Source organism: Protopterus annectens, chromosome 16.part0, assembly GCF_019279795.1.
Source record: "Protopterus annectens isolate FY-2018-M chromosome 16.part0, PAN1.0, whole genome shotgun sequence".
Classification (NCBI taxonomy): Eukaryota; Metazoa; Chordata; order Ceratodontiformes; family Protopteridae; genus Protopterus; species Protopterus annectens.
Window position 1 is genome coordinate 68,845,337 of NC_056750.1, and position 19,848 is coordinate 68,865,184.

At 39.8% G+C, this 19,848-nt stretch overlaps 1 protein-coding gene across 1 annotated transcript in view; it reads right to left on the minus strand.

Moving 5' to 3' along the window:
• The window catches only part of LPCAT4 (lysophosphatidylcholine acyltransferase 4), a 752,085-nt gene that overhangs the window by 297,215 nt on the left and 435,022 nt on the right, over positions 1-19,848 (minus strand). Inside the window, exons 4-5 of the mRNA XM_044058233.1 lie at positions 12,722-12,834; positions 9,382-9,442 (exon numbers count right to left, since the gene is read on the minus strand). Coding sequence (XP_043914168.1) covers positions 9,382-9,442; positions 12,722-12,834 — 174 coding nt within the window. The remainder of the gene's footprint in view (positions 1-9,381; positions 9,443-12,721; positions 12,835-19,848) is intronic.

Below are 19,848 nucleotides of genomic sequence, written 5' to 3' on the forward strand. Positions count from 1 at the left end.
ATTCAAAGTCTGCACTATAAGTTAAAATTTTGGGGGGTGCTTTCAGTTATCTGCAAGTTTCAGTAAACACGATTCAGAGAATTGTGCCTAACTGCTTTAAGAAGAGTAATGTATTCTATTTCAAATACAAGAAATTAAAAAACATGCAATTCTGAGAATAAAACTCTGAACAGCATAAAAATAACTCTTTGAAGCTGTTTTCTGAAAAGGACTCATTCCTATACTTCCACCATGCAGATCGCTTTGTACCCTACACTCCCTAACCCAATATTCTTACCAACAACCTACTGAGCATGGAATCTCTAAATTCACACATTTGAAATACTGTATTTCAGAATTGTGAGAGTCAAACAAAAGATCTAGTCTCCTGTAAAGTTAAGATTTCAGACTTAGTTAAAATAAATATTTGTGACGGCTCCCCACCAAAAGTGAGTCCCAAAACTTTCAAACATAAATACTGAGACAACACCATATCCCAAAACTCACCATTAATTCTTTTAAGCATTTCTGCCCATGTTTCATTGGGGGAGGGTCTGTACATCCTCATTCCCTACTGTTGATATGAATTAGTTTGAGGACTATTGTATTTTAGAGTAGGGGGAATATCCTGAGGCCCGAATACAGTAACCTCAGCCTTAACATGCAATTTGCACTTGCAGTTTTCCTATTCCGAGAACTGCAATTGGGGCCTGCTATTCATAAGCATAGTGTACAAGTTATAAACATGCATGTTACACTCTGTGCTTATCTACCTTCATGAACAAATGTGATTTAGGGGCAAAAATCTCAGTACCCCATTACTGAATGCATTCAACCCACCCATTTGTCTTGAATGGAGCAGTTAGCACAGAGAACTAACCTAAGCCCTGTGAATAAGCTGCTGCTTGTAGTCCAAGGTTTGATTCCTTCAGCCTGTATTTGCCTACTATGCGATTCTGAGTAAGTCGCTTAACTAGACAGTCCTTCCCAGCAGAGTCTAAAAAAGGTCCAAGGACTTCGGAGCTGTACCACAGTTAAAAAATACAAATAAATAAGGTAAAGTGTCACTACTTATTAAGGTACATTATACAGTAATAAATTGCTTGTCTCCATTGTGCTATTCTCTCCCATCATTCCTAGGAGTGGTTCACTGTAGAGATAGGTCCACTACCAATAGATGGTAGGGTTGCCATCTTTTTGAATATCCAAACTGGTCAATTTTGGTAGAAACATGAGATTTTGCAAGACAAAGCATACCCACCACAAGTGTGAAAGACTTGACTTCACTTTTTGCCAGAATAAAAGTTCACTGTCATAGAATGTGAGTAGTTTCTGTTGTTTCAAATAATATTAACGTGTTTCAGAGTCTTTCACACAACTATTAAGGGAAACTTATGATAGACTTTTTGTCCTAAAAATCTCAAGACATTTGTAATTTTTCATGTTTTATTTTCCACAGGTTACAACCGCCCAAATAGGCCCTGCTGTGCTTAAAGACAGAAACAAACGGTAACCCTACAGTATGACAGTAAGAGAGCCTGGTGTAGGCAGAACAAGTTTGATTGTAGTAGCAGGTTTGCTTGCACCACAGAGAAGTTGTACGGTTGTTTCTACTTTGCAAAGGAGAAAAAAGTTATTATTTTTTTAACTTTAGCACTGATATACTGCTCAGTTCTTTGTGCTAAGCAACGTTTTAATCGGGGAGGGGGATCAACATGGAAATAACATCATCTGTTTTTACACATGTCCTATAACTTATTCCACTGAAGCCAGGAGGGATGGTAATATTATACTAAATGGAAATCATGTGCGATCCACAGGAGAGGTCACTTATGTGGGTGGTACATGAATGGCATACCATGTGTGCACAGCAGGGCAAAATCATGTACAAGGTCTTGCACACTGTGCATATTACCTTATGAATCACAAACAGCTTTGGTATGCAGGTTCGTTTCAAACTAGCCCTACTAAACTGTGCACAGTGCTTCATGAATAGTGCCCACAGTTCCCAGAATTTCATCAAGCCACTACTTATGAATACATAATGCCAAACAATTTCAATGACTGCAAATATAAAATGCAGCCAGCAATAAACAAGACTTTTATTTAAACTATGAGGCTCAATTGGATATGGGCAACATCATGAGGTAATGCCAATAAAGTGCTATGAAATTACTTAACATTTAATCTCCAGTAAGTTGAACCTTGATATGGGCAGTCCTATGATTGTACAAAGTGCCGTAAACTTTGGTTGAATTAGTGCTGGTTATGTACAAGGACCAAATAACACAAGTACAAACAGTGTATGGATTCACAGAGGGGTTTCCAGTGGGAGTGGGTGTACATTAAGATTCAGCTCTGATCCCACTCCTGTTTACAGTGGAGATGGACAACATTAGCAAATAGGTCAAAGGGGAAAGATCAACAAAGCTGTCGTATGCAGACAATGTGACACAGAGGCAGATTCTGGACAAGGAATTCAGCAAACAATAGAAGAATGAATGCAAAACTGAATGGGGTGCAGCTGAGTACAGATAAAGCAGTTTTAATAGTACCAAATGGGGAAATCAGAAGAAGCTGAAAACTCAGATAGAAAGAAAAATGGAAAAAACAATAACAGCTTTAAGCATCTGGAAGGGCTAGGTAAGGGAAGAGAAGTCTGAAAGAGGAGATCCAAGTTATAATCCGAGGGGCTGCAGCCAACTGCCACATTGTACCAGGGATAGTGCATCTCAGAAGAATGCCTAAGAAAACTACAGTTTTGTACCTACCATAAATGTAGATGTTCGAAGATCCACATTGCTGCAGTCCTAACACTTGGGTAGTCCGCTGTCCCAGTCGGCCCGAATACCAAAGTATAAGGCTGACGTCGGTCAAGGCGCATTAGTCTGACGTCAGGACGTCAGGGTACAAATGCGCATGACCGACGTCATATCCTCAGTCTTTTCTTGCCCCAGATGTCAGAAGACCCTAAAAAGATAAGGCCAAAACCAAAAAACACCAAACACTCCTGTACCAAATGTATGTACAATATATACAAATTTACAAAAGTACAACCCCACCCACACAACCACCCCTAAACACAGAGGGAAGGAGGGAGGTAAATTGGACTGCAGCAATGTGGATCTTGAACATCTACATTTATGGTAGGTACAAAACTGTACTATGTTCTTCATTTCACATTGCTGCAGTCCTAACACTTGGGTAGAATCCCAAAGCAGAGGTAAGGGAGGCTGGCAAATCATAAAGAAGCAGGAGCTGTCAACATGCCCTGCAAAATAGCCGTGGCAAAACCAGCCCTAGATTTAGAGTAGAGAGGAAGGTGGTAATGCTTAGAGAAAGTATGCACTGAACTCCAAGTAGCTGCCTCCAAAATATCCTTAGTTGCCACCCCTTAGAAATGCTGTTGAAGTGGCAGTAGCCCTAGTGGAATGAGGCCTAATCCCAGCTGGAATCTCCTTGCCATGATGGGAATAACAAAATGCAATGCAAAACCCAATCCACTTAGAAATAGTTTGTTTTGACACAGGCTTGCCCTGAGAACTCAAAGCAAAGAAACAAACAACTGCTGAGACTGCCTAAAATCCTTAGTCCTGCTTAAATAATAACGCAACTGCCTGTGTACATCTAAAGTGTGCAAAATCTTTTCCCCTTATTTTGGGGATCTGCATAAAAAGTAGGCAAATGAATAGTTTGGTTTAAAGCCACACTAGAGACCACCTTAGGCATAAAGGAAGGATTAGTACGTAATGATACCCTATCCTTATGGAAAATCAAAAAAGGCTCAACCGCCATAAGGGCCTGCAATTCAGAAACCCTTCTTGCAGAAGTAATGGCCAACAAAAAAGCAGTCTTCCATGACAAGTATTTCAATTCAGCAGTAGCCGCAGGCTCAAAAGGTTGTAGAGTAAGTTTCTCCAACACAAAATTGAGGTCCCAAGCAGGAGTAGGAGCTCTACGTGGGGGTCTTATATTCTTTGCCCCTCTAAGAAATTGCTTGAACAAAGGATGAGAAAACAATGGTGGGTCACAATCATAGTGAGCTGAAATTGCTGCAGCATGAATCTTAATGGAAGAGAAAGACAAACCCTTGTCCAATAACTCAGTAAGATATTGAAGAGCCACACTCAAATTAGGCTCAGAAACCTCCAAATCCTTTGCTGCACTCCAAAATAAAAATCTCTTCCATTTTTCTGCGTACACTTTCCTTGTACTAGGTCTTCTGGCTTCCATAATCACATTCAAAACTTGTTGAGGAAGTTGAGACCTGCTGTGGTTCAAAACAGAATATGCCAGGCTGTTAGATGTAGAGAGTGAAGCTTGACATTGAGTAGATGACCGTCCCTCTGAGACAATAGGTGTGGAATCAAAGGTAAAGGCCGTGGAGGCTTCCTTACCAGACTCCTCAGTAATGGGTACCAGTGTTACCGAGGCCAATCTGGAGCTATTAAAATCATCCTTGGCTTGTCTTGTCTGACCTTTAGGAGTACCTTTGGGAGGAGAGGCAGAGGTGGAAAGGCATACACATGAAGATTTTTCCAACTGAAAGAAAGAGCATCCACTTTCCAAGCTGTGTGATGAAACCTTTTAGGTGCAAAACTTTGGCAGCTGGTGGTTTAGTGGAGAAGCGAACAGATCTATGTCTGGAGTTCCCCATGACACTGTCAATTTCCGAAATACATGAAGATCCAGTTTCCACTCGTGGGGATCCATGATTTGCCTGCTTAACACATCTGCTAAGGAGTTCTGTGCTCCCGGCAGAAACCTTGCCTGAAGATTTAGTTGCAAGCTGAGCGCAGTCTCCCACAAAATCATTGCTTGCCTGCATAGAGGATAAGAATGTGTTCCCCCTTGTTTGTTGATGTACCACATGACAGTTGTGTTGTCTGTTAGAATCAACACCTGCCCTGGAAGAAGTAACTCCTTGAAAGCCATTAATGCAAACTGGACTGCTAACATCTCCTTCATGTTGATATGTAGATGCTGTAGTCTGGCAGGCCACTTGTCTTGTATCCACTTTCCATTCAGATGAGCTCCCAAGCTATGTCTGAGGCATCTGTCGTTAGAATCTGACTCGCCTCTGGCCGGGTCACAGAGAGTCCCTTGTTTAGGTGACATTCCTGAGCCCACCACAAAAATTCCTTTTGAATGCAAGGTATTATTTGAATGACAGTGTCCAAATCCTGGCAGTGCTGTGTCCATACATTTTGAGATACCATTGCAGCTTCCTCATATGCAGTTTGGCATTGGGAAGCACCAGAATACAAGATGCCATGAACCCTAAGGCTTGAAGGACTGTCCTTGCAGTCAGCCCGGACTGAAGAGATAGTTGATGGAAGTAAAGGGAAAGATTCTTTTGTTTGTCCGGGGTTAAAAAGGCCATCTGGGTTGCTGTATTCAGTCTCACACCCAGAAAGCACATGTCTTGAGAGGGTACTAGACTGGACTTTATTTCGTTCACAGAATACCCCAGGCATCTTAGCACTGCTATCACATATTCCAAATGCTGAAAAAGGTCTTCCTTTTCTTGAGCCAGAATCAGGCAGTCGTCCAAGTAAGGATAGATTTGTATTCCTTTTAGCCTGAAGTAAGCTATCACTGGAGCCAGAACTTTTGTGAATACTCTGGGCAGTAGATAAGCCAAAGGGCAATGCAGAGAACTGATAATGGGAATTCCCAGCTCGAAAGCAGATACTTCCTGCAACTTAGTCTGATAGGCACATGAAGGTAAGCCTCCTTGAGATCTAAAGTTACCATCCAGTGATCTTTTCCCAGCAGAGGTAAAAGCTGTTGTAACGTCAACATTTTGAACTTGGGAATGTCCAGATAAGTGTTGAGGATAGATAAATCCAAAATTGGTCTCCACGTGTTCCCCTTTTTTGGTACTAGGAACAAGCGAGAATAAAATCCTAGGCCCCTTTCTGGCACAGGAACCGGCTGAATGGCCCCTATTTGGAGTAACAGAGAAATTTGCTTGTGAGCCTCTTTTCTTTGTAGAGGAGGAATGTCTGGCATGCCTTTGAAAGGAGGCAAGGTATGGAAATAAAACCTGTAACCGTGGTGAATGATATCCAATACCCATCTGTCTTGGGTAATTAAACTCCAATTTTCTTTGAAAAGTGCTAGCCTTCCTCCCAAAGGTGCTGCCAGACGAGAAGGCTCTGGCAGCTGAAAAGGCAGGTCATTGGGTCTGTTTACGAAAGGACTGACCCCTGCCCTCACCAGAAGACTGAGCAGGTGAACTCCTGTTCTAGGCCTAAAAGAACCTTGAGCTCTGCCCCTACCACGTCTAGACCTACCCCTAGACTGGGAATCATAAGAAGGATATGTCCACCCCTTAGTAGGCCAATTTCTACTAAACTTGGAGGCTGAACCTGCAAAAATCTTTAACAGTCTGCATAGACTTAGCCTTGTCCTCCATTTTCTTTAAAACTGCTTCCACAGGCGAACCAAACAACACATCAGATTGTAACGGAGCATCTAAAATCCTTGTCTTAACATGCTCAGCTAAATTCTGATCCCTCAGCCAGGCGTGCCTGCGAAGAACAGAACCAGTGGCTGCCACCCTCGAAGAGGCCTGTACAGCATCAAAACCACATTGCAAAGAATGCTTACCCACCTGTTCAGAAACATGAACTAAATCCTGCAACTCTTTACACTCAATACCTTCCGCCAGAGCATCCACCTTAGACTTCAATTGTGAAAGGAGATAATTTTGGTATTTTAACATGTGGAACTGGCAATTCAAAGCCCTCATGGCTAAAGTGGAAGAAGTATACACCTTCTTCCCCCATCTATCCAAAGCCCTTGCCTCTTTATCAGGAAGAACAGGATTTTTAACCACAGAAGCCTTAACACCTTTAGGCCCCTGAGAAACAGTTTCTGGGTCTGCCCTAGGACTCTTAAAAAGATACTTATGAGCTTCAGGCACCCTATAATACCTATCCAGTTTAACTGGGGCAGGAGGCAAAGAATCAGGGTTCAGGGAAGCCTCTGCAAAAACATCTTCCACCACATCCAGAACAGGAGGTATAGCTAAAGGCCTATGCTGGGGTAGAAACAAAAATTCCCTAAGCCTTTTCCTGGAATCAGAGAAATCTTGACCTTCCCATTTAAAATGCTCCCTCATGGAATGAAGAGTCTCTGAAAAAGAAAAATCCTCAGGAGGAGAAGCTGAAGGAGTAGAATCATCTACATCAGAATCAGAATAAGGAGGATACTCCTGTAAGTCTTCAGCCGAAGACTCAGAAGCCTCCGAACACTGCTCAAAACTCTCAAGCTCAGGTTCCACCCTAGGCCTCTTATCAGGAGGGGGCATAGAACCTCTAATCATAGTAATCAAATCTTCTGCCATTTTAAGCATATGATTCTTAGGCAGAGACCCTGAAGAACTAGGAGAGACACCCACTGAAGTTAAACCTGGCCTGCCTCTCGAAGAAGCCTTGGAAACAGAAGGGAGGGCCTAACCACCTTAGGAAGGGAGGGGAGAACAGCTACCTGAGAAGCCCCTTCCGCCTGGCCTACCTCCTGAGAGGACACATCTTGTAACAGTAAAGTCTCTCCCTGAGACTCCAAAGAAACTTCTGGCAGAACCTCCGGCTCCACGAGCCCTCTAAAGAACCGGCGTCCGGGACAGGCGGTTCTTCCAACCTAGGTTTTGCTGCTTTGTCCTTGCGCTTTTAGGAAGCGGGCCGGAGCATCCGGCGGCATTTTATAATTACAACGCTTCCCAAAACTAACCTGGCACAGTCTAATCTTCTCTTAATAGTGCGTTTGTTAAATCTAGCACAAGAGCGACATCCAACAACGTCGTGCTCAGGCCCTAAGCAAGGTATACACAAGGTATGGTAATCCCTATGAGGTATCTGTTTCCCACAAGAAATACAGTTATTCACTTTTTCTGACATCCGGTTAAATACTGAGGCAAGAAAAAACCAAAATATTCCCCAACGGGGTACTTAGCCAACTTTGATTCGGTCTGAAACTCCGACTTCAGAAAATTTCAGAACGCCAACCTGCACTCGCAATACTGCTTCTGCATCGGACCATGCGGCAAAAAAGACTGAGGATATGACGTCGGTCATGCGCATTTGTACCCTGACGTCCTGACATCAGACTAATGCGCCTTGACCGACGTCAGCCTTATACTTTGGTATTTGGGCCGACTGGGACAGCGGACTACCCAAGTGTTAGGACTGCAGCAATGTGAGATGAAAAACATCTGAAAAGTAAGGTGTATAAAACAGTGGTGTTCTCAACACTACTGCATGGTACAGAAACCTGGGCAGTGAAGGCAGAGCAGATGAAGAAGCTAGAGGTGATGGAGATGAAGTGCCTGACACAAGTGGTAGGATGCACACTGTGGGACAGATGAATAAATGAGGACATAAGAGCAGAAGCCAAAGTAGCTCCAGTTGCAGAGAAAATCAAAGAGGAGTAATTTCAGTGGTTTGTACATGTGCAGAAACAAAGACAATCTGGTAAAGAAGATTTCAGAGAGACAGTAAGTTGGCAAGAGGAAACAAAGCCATCCAGCAAAGAGATGGACAGAGTGTGTGAGAGAAGTCCTTCATACTGCTCAACCTCCTAGCGCAAGAAATCTGGATAAAGCCTAAAATAATGGGATGCAAAGGGCCAAAAACAGGGACAGATTTTAAATATTGCTCTTATTAACTTAAAAAGATGATAGAATAACAGGATTTGTGTTAACATACATTTTCTGAAGGATATTAAGTCAAACTCATATGTATGTTATTATTTAGTGGCTTCAATCCTCATAACTTTTCCAAAAAAACACAAATTTTATGACAAATAGACCAAAAAATATGAGTCTAAAATCTGGACATTTTGAGAAAATCTGAATAGTTCAGAAGTATGCCTGCAACAGCCAGGCATGACCATCAAAGAAGGTAGGAGAACGGCACTGATTCGAGAGGGACTGCAACAGTCGACACCCTGATTCCTTGTAGAAAAATGGGAAAAATTGTGTTTATGATGAATTCACACCTTGGCATGCATCACTCTGATGTAACAATAATCGGGTGAATGTGGTGCTGTATAAGTTAATACAAGGGTTCAGAGGAGCAGGGGACATGGTCAGGCACAGGAAAGTACACTGGGAAAGAGGCAAACTGTGACACTTGGGAGTTTTTTTTAATGATGAGGTAGCAGGTATAATAAAAATTTTAAATATGACTAGAACTGATGCACCAGGGTACTACACAATCCTGTCACTATCCAACTGTAGTACAGGGTAATTTGTTATCATTCATTTTAATCATCATCTCAGGTATTCTGTGAAAAAAAAATCTTTGAAAAAATGTAAGTCTCTATCAGGCTTTCTCATTCAGCCATCCATCTCACCCATCACTGTAGATTCTGCACTACAAGTGAAGGCCATACCTGGTTTAAATCGAAGGAGAGCAGATTTATTGCCACATGTGCCTTCTGGGAAAACCAATACCTGAAATTAGAAACAAGAAGAATCAGCTACAAGTAAGCGAAAATGTATCAAAAAGACAACAGTGGACACACTGTAGCAAATGGTAACTGATGGTGTAACAAAAATGTCTCAAAAAGACAACAGTGGACACAATGTAGCAAATGGTAACTGATGGTGTAACAAAAATGTCTCAAAAAGACAACAGTGGACACAATGTAGCAAATGGTAACTGATGGTGTAACAAAAATGTCTCAAAAAGACAACAGTGGACACAATGTAGCAAATGGCAACTGGTGGTGTAACAAAAATGTATCAAAAAGACAACAGTGGACACAATGTAGCAACTGGTAACTGATGGTGTAACAAAAATGTCTCAAAAAGACAACAGTGGACACAATGTAGCAAATGGTAGCTGATGGTGTAAAAAATGTCTCAAAAAGACAACAGTGGACACAATGTAGCAAATGGTAACTGGTGGTGTTAGACAGAAGCTGAAAATGGGTCAAGCTTGCTGGGTTTTTAACTTTGTCTGCAAAAATGTCTCCCAACTTATATTCTGAGTCAGAGAACTGTAACTTGCCAGAACTGCAGAAGTCAAACTTTGTTTGAGTCTGTTCTTGCAGGTGTCTTTGTGGAGGCTTTCCCTCTGCATCTGCCTATATCTGCATATGGCATCTCTTGAGTTGCTGCAACTTGAGTAGGAACAAAAGCAGACTTAAAAAGTGTGACCCGTGTACCTTTAATGACTTGCAGTTCTGTAACTCAAAATGATGACTGGGATGCTAGATAGCAAGGGCAGACTGCAGCAAGATGTGGATTCTATGAGATTTTGTTTTTACAGGACTTATATGATCTGTGGCACTTGTTAGGCATGAGCTCAGGTTTTAGCATTTCCCACAAAAAAAAATCTAGATTTTTTCCTCCATCAGTATGTAAGTAAGGCACTGCACTTTGTCATCCAATTCTAGCCACATCAAATACCCGCAGATGTGATCCAGACTATAAAATAAGGTATAATTCATTACTAAAGGATAAAGGATTAACCCTTGAATTAATTTTCTAACACATTTAGCTTTTACTTGTGTGTTTATTAACATGCCATCAAAAGCAGGTATCACGTTAAATGTACTGAGGCTAATGAAGGTTTATGATTTCCATGTTGACACTGCAGTTGCATGACATCCTACCAAAACACTCTTGCAAAAGTGCAGTCCTGAACACAGAAAAAAAAATAAATGAAATATAAATGACAAAGAGGAAAAATTAAAAAAATATATCAGAGAATTTCACATAAGGGCTGGAGCTACAAAACCTTTTATTAAGAAAGCAGCATAAGCTTTCACATTACAGCCACTTGATCAGATGCATAAAAACATAACCGAACATCAAAGTTTATACAGCAATCACCTAATCAGACCAGCCAATCATTAAAATACAGTTTGAAATACATTCAACAATTCTGACATTAAAATACAAGCTTTGCAAAAGTACAAATAAAACATACACGTAAATATTATTTCACAACAGTGCATTTCTTCCTCAGCAGTGGTTTATTATTATCAGTGGTGTTTAACGCATGCCTTTTTTTATCGTTCCTTAACATCATCTATCTATCTATACTTAAGTCGATCAGTTTTCAGTAGCTGGTCTCTACCCGTGGGATTTGGATCAGTCTTTCCAATGAATCTAAACATGAGACGGTGTTGTGTGGAAGTTTCTGTGGAATGCTTCACTTAACCAATAGTCAGCACCACACCTAATACCAGAATAGTGTTCTGTCAGTCCGTATATAAGACAGCTGTTTTGGGTTCCTATCAGATAACCGAAGATGCATTTTGTCGAATGCGTCTTAGTCGAACTTGAAATGTTGAAAAGGCAAAATAATGAAGCGGCATATAAGCAAATTCTTTCCCTGGGAAAAAAATCGCTGTTCTGGTTGTTCGATGTCTTGTGAATTCAAACTTTAGAGTTTGATATAGCAATGTTCAATCATTTGATCGTTCATTGTTATAATATAGACCCGCTGTTTCATTAGCCTACATAGAAAACAATACATCTACTGCATGTAGCCAAATACCTGCTCAGGTATTCAGGAAATACATAAACTGTTTCTGTTATTGAGGGAAAAATCTCTAGTTTATTTGCAATGTACTTATAAAATAACAAGCTTAGCCTGGATATGTTTATCTTTTTTTTTTTTAATGGTTCTCACCAAACCTTGGTCTATCTATAGAACAAAACTGTTGTTTCAGATTTCCTTCATACTTAAATCCAAATTGTTTTCTAGCAGATAGTTATTCTGCTTGTTACAGCTTAAGGCAGACCAGTTTTTGTTAATAATTTTAGAAATCTGATGGAATCATGTATTATATGTATCACAACAATAATAGACAGTAAGAAAAACACTGAATGGACACTCTGGTAAATGATGGGGAAGAGGGTATCAGACCAAATGCCTTAGTCTTTGAAAGAGGAAGTGATTACAGGAAAGCCTTATTTTTTTCTGAAAGCGTGGTGATGAACAGACCGAATTTTCAAGATCATTTTGGCAGTAATCAGAAGAATGTAGGTACACTTGGATGACTTGCATCTTAAGAGACTAATTGTGAAAAATTTCCAGGACTGCACAACAACATAAGGGGTAAACAGCTAGAAAGAGCTGGTGATTCCTGGTTCAGGTGTAGGTGTCTTACATCAAACACGTAGAATAAGGTGTGAGGGTGGAAGCATGTACATCACATATGCAGCCTATGATTACAGAACTGAAGTAACAGCTCAGGCAGTAGAGCACACCCAGATCACCAACCGACTGCTAAGACCACTCTTTTGCTCACTCATTTCCGAGATTGGACTGCATCACAATATTAACATTTATAAAATGCATGTAAGATCTTTGTAAAGGTCATTTAAACTTTGTATATTTATACCATAGGTATATCAGTATGGGTGCTATATTTTTAAAGAGCATAACTGTGGCTATGCATAATGACCTGAAACCATCTCTTATAGTTTCTTGGCATGACTTGTAAGGTTATTAATGATGCCATTTTTAATTATTCTGCTGGCTGATTCTGCGGAGCAGTTTACAGGACTTTGAAAAGCAGGTACTGACCAGAATATTGTCAATTTGACTTTAACAATCACCTGTTGTACATATTTCTCTATCTAGTGATTTTCTTTCCATTTCTTATCATTTTTTTTAACTTGGATGAGTGAATTTACAACAAATAAACATAACAGACATGAAAGCTCCGGAAATGTAAAATTGGTTATTCTATGACAGAATCCACAGCCACCTACCTGAGGCCACCTGCCGTTTTCTAACACCCTTCTCTTCATCTCCATAACTGTTTTTCTGCGGGACTCTGCATCATGCCTGTGTACGAGTATTGACTGATTAAAGCGCAGCAATGCTTAAAAATAAAACAAAAAAAAAAAAACATTCCTTAATTCATTATAAGGATTAAAATAATACAAGCAAAACTTCTGAAGCAGAAAATCTGAAAAAAATAAGTAAACTTTGTTAGAGCAGCAAATCACAGACGGCATCATACTTTCATTAGCATTTGAAACAAACGTACAAAGCATTCGGTTATGATGCTGCATTACCCTGACCAATGAAAGTGCGCACATGGTACTACAGTGCATCCATAGTAACAATGCCTACTTCATCAGTGACCATAGCGACACTACTTACATCACCAGTGACCGTGTCTGAGAAGTGAATCTGATCAATAACAGAGTAGATGAGGGGCAGATCGGACATCTTAAAGGAGAGAAGAAGAAACAAGAATCATACATTCTAAAGGAGAGGCACATGCGAAGGGTGAATATCTTAAAAGGGTGGTAGCTGGAGATGGGGATCGCACTCATAAAAGAAAGGCAGCTGGCTAAGGGAAACAAGGCATCTTAGAAGAGGGGAAGTTGGCCAGCCTGCTGCTGCAAGATGTCCACCTATAGCACCAGTGACTTGTATATGGCAAGGGAACAGGACCTGAAACCATCTCTTATAGTTTCTTGGCATGACTTGTAAGGTGGGAGGGAGTTGGTACATCATTTCTGTGTTTATGTTCTAGTAAAGATCATCTGATTATCACCAGTAGTCAATACACAAAAAGTGCATGAGCTAAAGCTCTGCATCACATCTATGGGTATGTGCTGAGGTGCATATGAATCACTGCAAACATGCTCGCAAAAATGTAGGATACAGTAAAGATGGGCTGAGTGCAGCATGATGGGCCCTGCCTTCCTCCTGCTCCCAGTCCTATAGTGTGTAATATCACAGGCAAAGCAGCCACCTCCTCAGTTGAAGAAGGGTCTATATTATATTATCGACTGCTTAGCTGGTCGAATGCTGAAACATCGACAGCTAAGGGTCAAAAACTTACAATCTTGAATGGCCAGTTAAGCAAATTCTTACATCTGGAAAGAATTTGCTTGGCCATTATTGGTAATTTGCCCTTTCCCCAATGTAGAGCGATTTCGGACTTGGTATATTTAGTTGGGGGAGGGGGGGTTTGGAAGTTTATGTTAGTTTGGTAAGGTCAACTGAATTCTTTCCTGATGAAAGAATTTGCTTAACTGGCCATTTGAGATTGTAAGTTTTCGACCCTTAGCTGTTGTTGTTGTTTTGGTGTTCGACAAGCTAAGCGGTCGATGATATAATATAGACCTTTGAGGAAGACTTACCTGACAATGGGGCACATGGGGTTACTGCATATGATACACAGGACAAGGAATTAGAAGTAGATAACTGGGGGAAGCTAATGTCCTGCCATCAGTGACCAAAAGGGGGGGTCACTGAGGAAGGGGCTGGACATCAAAAAGGAAGAAGATCACCTTGGAAAGTGGATCAAAAAGAGGTGAATTGGGGAAGAGTGGGGCTTAAAGTATTCTAAAGCAGGTAAAAGTGAAATGTAATCAAATAAGTGAATAAAAGGAAGGGGATTACACACTGTGAAGGATGTCTTGGGGGGTGTATGCAGCAGATATGCTGACAGAAGGGAAAGGTGTTCACATTTCCTAAGAGAGGGACAGCTGACAAGGGTGAAAAGACTTCTTAAAAACAGGCAAGAGTTTAAACAGACGTCTTAAAGCAGAATTCTGTCTAAAGAGGGTGACAGGATATTGTAAAGAAAGGGAAGCTGGACAGAGCGACGTAAGACTTTCTAAGTGAGGGCAGATGGAGATGGGGATCAGATAATCTAAGGAAAGGAAATTAGGGGACAGCAGACATAGTCACTAAATTAGGTGAAAAACATCAAGCATGCTAAAAAAGTAAGGGAGGTCAGATGCCCTAAAGAAATGGTGAATTCTGAATGGGGTCAGGCATTTTAAATGGCAGGGCAAATGGGGAAGGGCTTCAGACATCCTAAAAGGAAGGAAGGAAGAGCTGGAAAAGAGGACCAGATATTCAGTAAGGTTGGCTGCAGAATGCAAGGTTACACTGCCACATCAGGGACCACACTTGTCCAATTGGCATATTGTTAAAGGATGACATGGCATTTCTTCACCAAGATGTCAGCCAACACTATGAAGAGCCTTTGTGTGTAGTGGTAATAGTGTCAAAATCCAACTTCCATTGACACAAACTAGTCACCCCCCCCAATACACATCCACTGATTGCTGTATCAAAGTCAGCTCTGTCCCAGCAAAGACACCCACTGATTTCTGTATCAAAGTCAGCTCTGTCCCAGTAAACATCTGTCTGTTGGGTTATTTGGAAGGATGCAAACTAGAAATCCATTCATCAAACATCAATGTAAAGGCTTGCGGGAAACAAGCAAACTTGGTCCTGCTGACCAAGTAATTTAAAGTGCGAGAGGAAAGAAGACCACAGAGTACATGAGTACATGAGATAGAACTACAGGGTTTAAATACAAGAATCAACATGGATATATTTCAGGAAAGTCTGAATACTTCAAGTGCAAGATTTCTCATTGTTTTTAGCAAATCTATAGTACAATACTTATAGCCTACTATCACAGTTACAGGAGACATCAAATTAACATGAGACAATGCCTAGAAAAGTTTTATCCTGGTTTACCTGTGTTTGCTAACTCATCCTAGGATGATTTTTGTATATTGAGAACACTGTAAATCAAAAACACAAAAAGAACACACAGGTAAACACACTGTCCTTGTACCCTTATATAGGAAGCTTGCCCCCCCCTTTCCTATATGTATGTATGTATGTATGTATGTATGTATGTGATATATGGATTCACTTCAGAAGCTTGAATCCCCAAAATCTTGAATTTCATATAACCGAGACCAAAAGATCGAGTTTTGGAAACTCGAACTTCTGAAATGAAACCGTAAAAAAAAAAAAAACTCAAACACCGCTTTTGCAGGGGGGCTTTGCCCCCCTGCACCCCCCACACCCCCCTACTTAAATATACCAACTCCTAGATTGCGCTACAGTGGGGAAAAGGGAAATCTCCCATTTTGCGCTGTATGCGGAAGCGCAAAAAGGGAGATTTCCCACTTCCTGTCAACACCGCAGAAAAGATAAAAACATTACGTGCACACAGACCATACAGGAATCCTTGCCTCTGTGTGCACGTAATGTTTTAATATAAGTAAGGTTTTATTTTTTAACACTTTACATATTCGATTTACTGAAACCTCGATCATATGGTTTCGACCATATGAAATTCGAGATTTCAGTAATTCAATTATATAAAGTGTTCCCATATATATATATATATATATATATATATATATATATATATATATGTGTGTGTGTGTATATATATATATATATATATATATATACACACACACACACACACACACACACACACACACACACAAACACACACCAATTCCATAGTCTTACTACAGGGGGGAGAAGAGAAAATCCTGCTGAGGATCATCACTGTATTTTCACAATGTAAGTCACTGTAGTTTTGATGAACTCCAGTAAATACAAATCACACTAAAGCAAATCACACAAACTACACTGATTAGATTGTAAAATAACTTTCCATCCTACATGGCTTGCTACTGAAGGATATCCACATATACTGGATAATTCTGTCCTATGAGCAGTTACTTCATGGCCCAGTAATGCAGAGATCAGCAGGATGCTTTGTGTTTATCCCCTGCCTGCCCTCTGTCTCTGTTGTGCTAACTCACAATTACTGTGTAAATATTCTGTAACAGTGTAAATGTTTAGTTTACCGAGATACTTCTGTGTTTACAGAAGGTAAGAACGGGACCAAATGTCAAATGCATAGCAGGTTCTTTTGTAAAGGGCATTTTATGTCTGGGTCGGGAATTTCACTTCACCACTGTTTTTTAAACTTTTCACTGATAATCAGGTATCTTTTACCGGTACCAAAGTTATTTTGTCATGGTTAAGAAATATATTTGGAAACATGCAGTATGCACATAGTTACAAACAGTCAAGCCAAAGCCTACAAAATTAAGTTTGTTTGCAGATCAATGCTCAATTTGTGACCAAGCAAACACTGCTTCCAAGTATCTCAATACCAAGAAAAAGGTGGTACTGATATTTGTGATGAAACATTCAGCAAAAAGGATGAAGTGATACTTTTTTACTAGAGCAATACAAATGTTGCAAAAGAAAACAAATATATTCTTACTGTAACAGTTGCTCTACACAGCACTCTCTTTAGGTCTAATGGCTGGATCACCTTCTCCGCCTATCTCTAACACAGGCTGTGACATAATATGATGAATACATTAGACATTCACCTATGAATCTCCCTATTCCCGAGTCCAGGATACCTGATGCCAAGAGTTGTGGTTGAGACAATAACACTTAGTCAAAGTATGCATTGGTCATGACACGGTGTTCTGCAATGGAGCCATTATGGAAGCATGTGATGGAGACACCAACTCCTCTGTAGAAACAGGCTTTGATTGTCACATTCACAAATGGACATTTAGCTGCCTGATTGAAAAGATAATGTCGAACTGATACACTAGTACTGGGAAGTTGTAAGACTGGATTGTGTCTAGCTGCTTCTGTAGAACTGCCTGTTTTAATGATGAATAAAGTATTTAAAATAATGAGGAGCGCAGACTACTACCCTGTCCAAATGCAAAATGTTTTCCATTTGGTGATTAGGGGACCGACCTAAATCAGCAGCCAAGCTTTGAGGCAGTCTAGGTTGCTACTCTAACCACTGGTGACTGGGTAATATCCTTGGCTTATGTCTGGAAAGTTTCTTGTATCACCAGGGAAACAGGTGCCTAAAGACACATCTTTCTTCACCATTCAACAGCTGGTGGGAATGGCGCTTCATTTGTCTTTTGTGAACTTTATGATGAAATGCAGAATCACTGTGAATGATGGTAATGCATACACAAGTCATCCGTACCACGTGGAAGAGAGATCAGGAAATATCCACGTACAGCTGCTGTCCAAAGGTACACGTCCCAGAAAAGGAAAACACTGAGGATGAAAAGACTGGACACGACCACCACAACGTATATAAAATCCAGTTTAATAGATAAAAATGAGTGCTTTCACATGCTCCACTGGCATGCTTCTTCAGATTTAACATACATTTGCTCCAAAAGACACTTAAATAGTACAAACTTGATTAGGTAATTGATTAAATATGCAACAGAAGGGTGGAGTTTTTATCCACTTAAAGACTATGTCTTTGTTTTCAATGTCAAATGTTTTAAATGAATGTTGGGTTTTACACCTTTTGGCAGCTTGTTGTTTTATTCATTTATTCATTTATTTATTTATATATGTTTCTTGTATTTTTGTATTGTTCCAGTAGTCATTAGTTATATGCATACTTTTAGGTATATATACACATATATTTTAGTAAATGCTCATACATAGTTTTAGTCTATTGTATTATACATATGTATTTGGTATATTTAGTTGTGCTGCTGGTATATCTGCTTTTTCTAGGAATAAATTGTTTCAGATAGGTATAAGCGCTCATATACATTTTAGTGAATGAACACACACTATGTAATATAAATGGCATAGGTATTATGTTACAATAAGCTTATTTTTGAAGCTTTTTGTAGAATGAGTTTTTGCAAAATGGGTGATGTATACATTCTTGTCCTTTTGTTTGTTTGTTATTATATAAGAACATGTTTTTATATACATTGTATATTAATTAAATTGTATTTTCTCTTTTGAGCAGTTAGTAATGCCTTTCAAATATATTGTCTTTAAGTGGATAAAAACTCCACCCTTCTATTGCATATTTAATCAATTACCTAATCAAGTTTTTACTATTTAAGTGTCTTTTGTAGCAAATGTATACTAAATCTGAAGAAGCATGCCAGTGGAGCATGAGAAAGCGCTCATTTTTATCTATTAAACTGGATTTTATATACGCTGTGGTGGTTGTGTCCAGTCTTTTCATCCTCATGTGGGAGAGATAGAGATGGAGAGAGGGGGAGACAGAGAGAGACAAGGAAGGAGGCAGAAAGAGAAGTACAGAAGGAGAGACAGAGAAATAGGAAGAGATGGAGAGAAAGACAGAGGCAAAGAGAGAGGGAGAGAAAGAGAGAAATATAGATAAAGATAGAGAGAAGGATAAAAATTCAGAGAAACAGAGAAAGAGAGAGAGAGAACGAGAGAATAGACAGAAAGAGAGATGAACATACCTCTCAACTGTCCAGATTTTCACAGAATGTCCATTTTTTCCTCAAATTTTTGGTCTGTTTCTCATAAAATTGTAATTTTCTAGCAAATCACTGGCAAATTGTTGAGGATTCAAATCAGAATATAATGACAAACATTTGAGTTTCAGGATTCATACCTTTCAGAGCATTCATGAAAATTCAAAACCTATTATTTTATCAACTCTCTAAGTTTGTAAGAGCAATTTGTAAAATGTGTCCTTATTTTTGGGCCTTTGTCCCCCTGTTGTTTATGGCTATTGTCACACTGCCAGCCCAGCTATCAGGAATTTTGTAAATAATTCTATGCCATTTGTGAATATTGACATAATTTGTACAGAAGTGTGTGCAAAGTACTGAGCTAAAATGTAACCACAGCATGCTCTATTGGAATAGAACAGGAATGTACCTGCACTATTGTGACTATTTAGGTATATATGTTTAATGGAAACTGGAACACAGTAGGTTAACTTGAAATAAATTCAGAGAAAATAGTTGAGATTAAATTGTTTTTTATAATTACTGGGCCATAAACAGAAGATGTTATCTCTCAGTTTATATGCAGTAGTAGACACAATGTCTAGAGCTGGAAGTTTTTTGTATTGTCTTGAAAGGGAAGTAATTATTAGGTTTGAGATGTAGAAGTGTTTTATTGTTTTATGACTTCCAGGATCTGCAAACATCTGATAGATATGTATTTTTCACAGAGAGATGCTAAATTCTGTTAGTTTCTGACAATGGGGATTAGGAACCGAAGGTCAGGTCACAAAAATTGATGTCATCCAAGCTAACCCATC